The sequence below is a fragment of the Gavialis gangeticus genome, unplaced genomic scaffold (genome assembly GCF_001723915.1).
Source record: "Gavialis gangeticus isolate Ggan-Ray unplaced genomic scaffold, GavGan_comp1, whole genome shotgun sequence".
NCBI lineage: Eukaryota > Metazoa > Chordata > Crocodylia > Gavialidae > Gavialis > Gavialis gangeticus.
This window is the reverse complement of record NW_017728996.1, coordinates 52889379-52897913: the sequence shown is the minus strand read 5'-3', so window position 1 is coordinate 52897913 and position 8535 is coordinate 52889379. Positions and strand designations below refer to the sequence as shown.

The 8535-nt window shown below is 48.0% G+C and overlaps 1 protein-coding gene across 1 annotated transcript in view; it reads right to left on the bottom strand.

Moving 5' to 3' along the window:
- Positions 1–995: 995 nt before the first annotated feature.
- The window catches only part of RPS17 (ribosomal protein S17), a 7916-nt gene continuing 376 nt past the window's right edge, over positions 996–8535 (bottom strand). Inside the window, exons 2-5 of the mRNA XM_019504529.1 lie at positions 7369–7520; positions 6104–6209; positions 1443–1508; positions 996–1121 (exon numbers count right to left, since the gene is read on the bottom strand). Coding sequence (XP_019360074.1) covers positions 1041–1121; positions 1443–1508; positions 6104–6209; positions 7369–7520 — 405 coding nt within the window. The 3' untranslated portion in view covers positions 996–1040. The remainder of the gene's footprint in view (positions 1122–1442; positions 1509–6103; positions 6210–7368; positions 7521–8535) is intronic.

Here is an 8535-nt window from a genome sequence, read left to right as displayed (position 1 = left end):
ATCCTAGGGAAAGGACTATGCCTCAACACAAAAACCACCAGTTCATGCTAATGTGACCCAAGGGAAAAAAACGTCCATCCTGCCCCCAGATTTGGTCTTTGGTGTGACCCTGAGCAGAACAACTAAACCACCTAGCCAGGAACCTCTGGGCTTTCTAAGAACTGGGGCTGGTTCTGTTCAATATCTTCACTAACACTCTGGAAGATAGGATGGACTGCACCCTAAGCAAGTTTGCAGGTAACAGTTTTGGGCCCCCCACTACAGAAAGGATATGGACAAGTTGGAGAGTCCACTCGAGGGCAATGAAAATGGTTAGGGGCTGAGAGACATGACTTCTGAGGAGAGGCTGGGCTTGCTTAGTCTGCAGAAGAGAAGAGAAGGGGGATTTAATAGCAGCCTTCAACTACCTGAAGGGGGACTCCAAAGAGGATGGAGCTGGACTGTTCACAGTGGAGGCAGATGACACAAGGAGCAATTGTCTCAAGTGGCCGCAAGGGAGGTTTAAGTTGGATAGTAGGAAAAAGACTCATTAGGAGGGTGGTGAAGCACAGGAACAGGTTACCTGAAGAAGTGGTGGAATCTCCATCCTTGGACGTTTTTCAGGCCTGGCTCAGCAAAGCCCTGGCTGCAATGATTTAGTTGGGGCTGGTCCTGCTTTGAGCAGGAGGTTGGACTAGATGCAACCTCCTGTGGTCCCTTCCAAACCTCATTTTCTATGATTGTATGACTGACAGAAGGCTTCACAGAAGGGTACAGATGACCAAGAGGAGATTCGACAAACACCTAGCTGAGGTCATCTGAACCCACTACTCCTTCTGCCCAGGGCAGGGGCTCGGACTTGATGATCTAAAAGGTCCCTTCCGACCCTAAAATCTATGAATCTATGAAATCTATTAAATGTCTCATGCCATTAAGAGCACAGGTTCCCCGAGCTCTCAAAACACTTCCTTAAAGAATCAAGACAATCTAGAAATAAGTGGAACAGGGGGACACACTTGGTTTCCCACGTTTATTGGAAAAGTTACAGCATGATGATGGATTTAGAGAGCTCCTCTTGGTGTTTTGAAATTCATTCCCACTGTGGGCTGTGTAACCTGCAGGTTGGACAGACTACCGAAGTCCTGGAAAGTACACACAAAACAAAGCCATTACACACCCAGCAGGTCAGATTTCCCACCCCTATGAGGAAGGCATTTCAGATTACAACCCAACAGCCTCCCCTCACTCTTCCACCTGCTCACCCACTAACAGATCTCTGAATCCCACTGAGATCATGAGATTCTTTGTAATCTTTTGTAAGGGGCAGACAGGAGGAAGTACTAGCGACAGGGCGAGAAGGGACTCTAAGCTACAAAATACAACCATTAGGGAGGAGGGGCTCAGTGGTGCCCTGACAAGGCCTTCAATAATGAACTACCCACGATTATTGAAATCTCACTTACCAGCAGCTTCAGCATTTCCTTGGTGTCTGGATCAACTTCAATGATCTCCTGATCGAGGGCAGAGACCTAAAAAGGGAGAAGCGGATGCAGCTTGTTAAATGTCACACAAGCCAGAAACAGCTCCATGGTCCCCAGAATCCCAGACCTGAACATTTTAGCTAATGTTACATCAAGTAGAACACAGAGACCTGAAGCAAGCTAAATAGTTGCCCTTCAGAGGAAACCCACAGCTCTGAGCTGAGAAGGCTGGCTTCTCATCCGTTTGTTCTTTCTAGCTGCTATGTGGCATTAGGTACTTCCCCAGTTACTTTTTTCATGGAAACAAACTACTATTATTATGGTGGGGAGGGTCCACATGATCATGAATTGGAGGGAACACATCAGAGATGTATGGTCCATGCTACAAAAGTGTCCGAGAAGTCACAAGCTAATGTTTCTCCTTCACCAAGTTGTTCAAACTGGCACCTTTGCAGACAAGCCTGCCACCTGGACCTCACAGCATCCTATTGCTACAGAAGCCTCAGGTGCTGTCACAGGCACTGTGGGGAGAGTCATGAAGCACACCAACTTCCCTGCCATACAAGAAAGTGCATCTTGTGGTACACAGTCCCCTACATAGGATTTCTCAGGTACTGAGGGTCTCTCTTTGCCTTCAGCCATCTTTCCCACCTTCCCCCGCTACAACAGCATGTGAGACTTTCTGAACCTAGGTTTCATCTGAGGATATTAACCTGTCATTCCTCCCCCACCAAAAAAACCCACAACTGCAAACAATCATATTCAAACAGATGGCTGTGGCTGAAAAGCCAAATACCAGCCTGCGTGGAAAGGAAACTGAGTGCATGACATGAGGATGTACCTGCCTTACACAGGCCATGACAATACATTGCTTTATTAGCCTACCCTTGCTGCATCTGCTGATATATCTGGCCTTTCCCCACCTGCCTTCATCACCACATCCCACTGTCTCCCAGGAGCCAGGGCAGCAATACCAATCACATCACCCAATTAAGGATTAATGAACAGAGTGCCCAGTCCTAAGCAAGCAGGAAAGAAAGATCCAAAGCATGGAAGAAAAGCTCTAACCTTTGGCTGAGCATTCAGGTTTTCAACAACATGGCTTTCAATTCCTGCCCTTCAGGGTTATAAAAGTTCAGCTGCAGTTGATGCATCCACTTCATTCAAATTCATTTCCATTTTACTTCAAGGTTTTCCATTTCCCCCCTCCCCATTTTTGCCAGTCAGTCCTCAAAGAAACTACAAGAGGCACATATTCATTATTTCATTTCCCAACTATTACTGGAATTCCAGATTTGTCATATTTAAAATCCTCAAAGCTGAGACCAACCAACTCAATGCTTTAGTACCACGCTTACAGTGACAGCAACACAAAGCAGCAACCAGAAAGCATAGCTACATCTCCAGCCAACACTGTTTTACTGAACTTGGACACATCAAGAATGTGACAGCCACCACCATCAGGCTACATGTCAAGAATCAAATAACCACAAGCAGGTTACGTGGCTCTTTTTGAGTCTGAAGCTGCAAACATTATACTCTTTAGGTGCTTTAAAAAAAAGTATCACAACCTGAAGTGACTTCACATGTGCCTTACATGCATGACAAAACTTTTAAACATTTGGGATATGCTTACAAGCATCTGCTTACAAGTTCTGCCACGCTTTGCTGTAGCCCAGTTTAATCTCACCTTGGTGCCAGAGTGTACATTAAACTTCTTAGAGCATGGAAATGACCTGGCTCTCTAACAGTGTTCCTAGAGCTGAGACAGACACCAAAGAGCTCCAAGACCTTCACTGCAAGTAAATCTGCCCCACTGTGGGAACTGGCAGGATTCAGCCAGCATTTTACCACAGGTTCCCACAGATGGTGTCTGAGGATTCTGGATGAAAGTCAGGATTCTCGCTCCTTGGCATGTGAAAAATTAATATTCTAGAAGCACAGAGCGAGACATCAGTTTAGTCTGACTGCAGGTTCTGCAAGAGGCTCCACTGAAGGGCAATTTTATCATTTCTTACAGCAATTCCCCAACTCGTAACCAATATCCCGTGACAGCTACAACAGTACTGAGGAATTACTTCCGCCTCAGTGATACAAACCAGAAGACTGATATTTTAGGACTTTTGCTCTGTCCACCAATACCAAAAAATCTGGCCCTTGAAATACAGGTGTAAGAAGGTTAGTGAATGCAAGTTTGGACAGAGTTCACAATTGATACAGATGGATCTTGCAAAGGAGATGATCATGTTGCACCAGATTATGGGGGAGGGGTCCTTACACTATTCTCTGAAGCATCTGGAGCTGGGGACTGCAAGGTGACATGACATTGAATGGGATGGGCCTAGGGTCCTAGCACCCCAAATTCAGGTGCCTAGCTAGGAGGATTTTTGTGGGAAGACCACAGCATCACACAGGTATTTCACATGCCAGAAGCATGGGAGAAATCAATGAAAGGGTCTCCCTAAATGTATACCATCAGAATGGGGACAAAAGCAAGCTCAGGTATTTGCGAATGCCTGGAGTGAAGCAACCCAAGGCTGATGCAAAGCCCCACTCAGTAATTCCCCATCAGGGCCAAGAGCTTGACAGTGATTCTACTCCCAAGGACACCACAAAACCTATAAGCCAGGTATAAAGCAGTAGGGAGGAATGAAGGACACAATCCAGCCCATGTCTCTAGCCACTGACTGGACTCACTGGCATCTCACCAGCCCTGCAGCCTGCTCATGAAGCAGAGCACACATATAGGATGTGCCACAGAAGCAAGCCGTGCAGTCAAACTTGAGCCTCAGTGGCTCAACTAAACTGCACGCAGCAAACTACGGTGTTTATTAGGGCTGTGCAAAGCTTTGGATCACTATTCAGATAATTCAGAGGCCAAATCTATGAATCTGAATCAAACTGCTGGAAGCTTTAGGCTTTCTGAATCAATTCGGAAAAGATTTGGTGCCAATTCGGCCATAGGGTATAACGGGGAATCAATAAAAGATCTATAACTTTGTTGTTTTTTGTCCGATTTGGATGAAACGTGCAGGGGTGGTAGCCTCTGCTGAGAGCATGAAGCCTACCAAGTTTCAAGAAGATCAGTGCAGGGGTTTGGGGGCAACTGCACCCCAAATTCCTGAAAAGCAAAACTCATATCATGTGTATGTTACATCACAGGGGGGTGAAAACTACAAGGGTGGTGGCCCTTGGGACCTGTGACATGCGTTTTGCCTGTCAGCAGCTAGAGGTGCAGGGCTCCAGAACCCCTGCACCTATCTCCTTGACAGCTGGCAGGCTTCGTGGCTGCAGCAGGGGCCACCATCCCTACAGCTCCTTAACACACACAGTGTCACCCATGTCACGAGTTTTGCTTGTCCACAACTTGAGGTGCAGTTCCCAGCCAAACCCATGAACTGATCTTCCTGAAACTTGGCAGGCTTTGTAGCCTCACCAGGGGCCACCACCCCTGTAGTTTTCACCCCCCCGTGGTGTAACATACACGACATGAATTTTGCTTTCAGGAATTTGGGGTGCAGGTCCCCCCAAGCCCTTGCACTGATCTTCTTGAAACTTGGTAGGCCTCATGCTCTCAGCAGAGGCTACCACCCTTGTGAGTTTCACCTAGATCAGACAAAAGACAACGAAGTTATAGATCTTTCATTGATTCCCCTTTATACCCTATGGCGGGATCTCCGAGGCGGCTCTGAAGCTTTGGACCCGCTTCAGCCGGATAGAGCGGAAGCCTGGTTCAGAGCTCCAGATCAGATCGCTGGCATCCAAAGCTGCTGGATCCAAAGCCAGATCGAATAGCTGCCTACTCGCACAGGCCTAGTGTTTATACACTCTGGTGCTGCCAATGTAATTTTCCTGCAAACCAGTTACAGCAAGTATTCCCCAGGGCCAGAGACAGAATGTCTGAAAGCTACAGGGTTTGGGAGGGATGGGATCAAACCCTCCAAACACGGGAAAGACTTTCAGGAGTCTCTCTTCCTGCACTATCAATGACCGGGTCACACACAAGACCACAATCACTTTCGAATGCAGGTTCAGGAGGAAAGAGACCTTTAAAAGCCTGAGTAAGGCAACAAGGTGCTAATTAGGTCTAAACAGCTCTAGGTGAACAAAACTGAAACAGTGAGGAACAAAACAGCAAGTCACTCTCCTGCCCAATTTAGGGACAAATCAGGAAAGCCCATGCCATTCCACCTCTCCATGAACAAGCAGAGCAGAGCAGCACATGCATTCTTCCAGTGCCATTCAAAGTACCGAGCACTGCTGTGTACACACCGCTTTACAAATGCTCCATCCTCCAATGCCCAAGCTGAACACCCCGTTTTATAGAACGGGAAACATCACTGGAGATTACTTTCACCACAGAGCAAAAAGGGATTAAGAAGCCAAAGTCCCTGGCTTCTTCATGCAACAGGGCATTTCTGAGGTTAAGCCAGGAGTACTTCAGATGTATGCTTCACCCTCAATCCATGTGACAGGTCCCAGATCCAGCAGATGAACTATTTTAAAAAAGAGCCAAGGCAGATAACACAGGGCATCCAGAAACAGTTACATCTTCAGGAACAAATGTCTTGCAGGACAGGAGAGCAGCTCTTCCAAGACAAAATGTGTCCAAATGCAGCTGAAAAAAAAACCAAACACCTTACCTCAGGGACGTAGTTATCCCTCCTCTCTCTCTCTTCTTCTTGTAGTTTGATGGAGATGCCTCTGACTGGCCCTCTCTGAATACGCTTCATCAGATGGGTGACATACCTGCAAGGAGATCATCAGAAAACTGTTCTTCTGCACCCTGCATTCTTGTACTAACAGACTTAGCTGAGTTTACATTCCTGTTCTGCATAAGATTGGTAAAAGGGTGTCAGGGACCTTGCATCTGCCCCAAACTTAAACAACCAAAACTCCTTGTAGCCACCCCTGCCACTTCACAGCTGAAAACTATCTCCATATCACAGAAAGATGTACTGTGAACCAGCTTGGACATGACTTCGATTTTACAGAAAGAGCAGAATGACAGCGTACAGAGGCTAGAAGAAATGTCTGAAAGCCACAGGGTTTAGTAGGGATGACAGTGAGCCCTCCAAACACGGGAAAAGCTTTCAAATGTTCCTCTTCCTGCACTATCAATGACCAGGCCACAGACAAGGCCAAAAATCACTTTCGAATGCAGGTTCAGAGACAGTCTAAACAGTTGTTCCTGGCCCAGTGATTCTAGTCAACCTCCCCAATGTTTAAGTATCAGTTAGAACTCAGGGTATTTCCCTCAGGCTTTACTTTATCATAGCTGCAAATGCATACACCAAGTTAGCAGACATCAGTCACACAACAAACAGCTCTGAGATCCCACCTGGTTCCAAAATACTGTTCTCCTATGGGCAAGGAGGCACTAACTTAACAATTTTGACTTTGCCCAAATGAAGAGCTGTAAATCAGTTTCTCAAGCATCTCCTCCTCTGAATATGCACCCAGAGCAGCAATTCAGATGACTAACACTAATGCCAGCTCTAAGCTGTGATCCATACACTCTCAGCTCCAATTTGCCCAGAGGTGAATGAGCTCAGGAAAGTTACTACAGCAAAATCTGGACAAGAATTTTTTAAAATACAACTTAACCCTTCATAAATTCTGTGGACATGCCTTAGCAGTTCCATAAATCCACATTAGTTAGTGCTTAGCCAAAGGTAATTGGCTAACAGAAATACTGCCTAGTGGAAGTTGGGAAGTGGGGAGGGGAGGGAAAACCCACAACAGATAGGAAGGGAAAAAATATTTCCATGCAACTCACAAGAAAAAACAGTTGTCTAATTTTTTAAGAGCCAACACACCAATGGAAGAACCACATACAGAGGTAAAACAAAGAAGTATTTCTACAGCAAAAGTGTTTTGATTTCTCTGGAGCAGAATCCTGCCTTACCCAGCTATCTTGTTGCGCAGTTTCTTGCTGGGGATGATAGCAATCTCCTCACACACCCGCTTATTCGTGTGGAAGTCATTCCCAAGCCGGGTATAATATTTTTCAATGATGACCCGGGCAGCTTTTTTCACAGTCTTTGTTCGCACGCGTCCCTGAAAAATTTGGAGAATGGAAGAGAGTTACAACAGCACGGAAGACTGTCATCTTATGGTTTCCACCTCCATTTCCAACCCAGACAGCCCATGTGGAGCTCATGAAAGCCACCTGCCTCGGGCAGGCTGCACAGTCCAAGACCTTTCCTCCACAAAGCAAAGCCAATTACTGTCTCACAGTCTGACAAGCTGTAAACAGTATTTTACTCAACATGCTGGACAACCATCTAACTAGGCAAGCACTAACTAATGAGGGAAGCAGCATTATTTTCCTTGTTTGGCAAGTGCCATCCAAAAACTGCAGCTACACACTTAAAAGCTTGCTTTCTCCAGGACTGCGGAAAAGCCTGGGGAAGATGCCCATTACCCACAGGCTTTAAAACCATCTCAGTTTTGAAACCAACTCAGAACAAGTTAAGGCCAAATGCGGGGGCTGCTGCTTGCCTGCGGAAAAGAGGCAGGTAGGAGCACCTGGCAGCCTTCCCTCAGGATGCAACACTGGGACCGTGTGGGAAACGTGTGCGGTCCGCTTCTTCAGGCCCGTCTATCCCGAGCCGCACGCAGCTGGTGTGACCCCTCCCAAGTGAGGCCAGTTTTAGGCCAATCTTCGGTGCCAAGGAGATGTGATCACCACTGAGGAGGAACAGCGCAGACCTCACCCCAGCCCGTCAGTGCGGGGTCTCTGCTGCCCATCCTTGAGCCTCGGCTCCTGCTGCGGGCAACCGGGCTCGGTCCGGCCCCCGCGCACGAGCGCCGTGGGAAGGAGGAGGCCTGCCGGCCTGCAACTCCCCCCGCCTGCTCCGGGGCACAGAGACGAGGGGCCGCGGTGACCCGGCCCATCCTGCTCCCGGCGCGGTCAGGGCCCTGCCCCGTGCGCCAGCCCCAGGGAAGGAGACGGCGCCAGTGCTGCGCCCAACGGGGACCCGCAGACACCTGCCTCCCGGTCCCGGCCCCTTCTCTCCCCATCCCCCGGCCCCAGCCCCGGCCCCGCTCCTCGAGCCGCGCACCCCCCCGC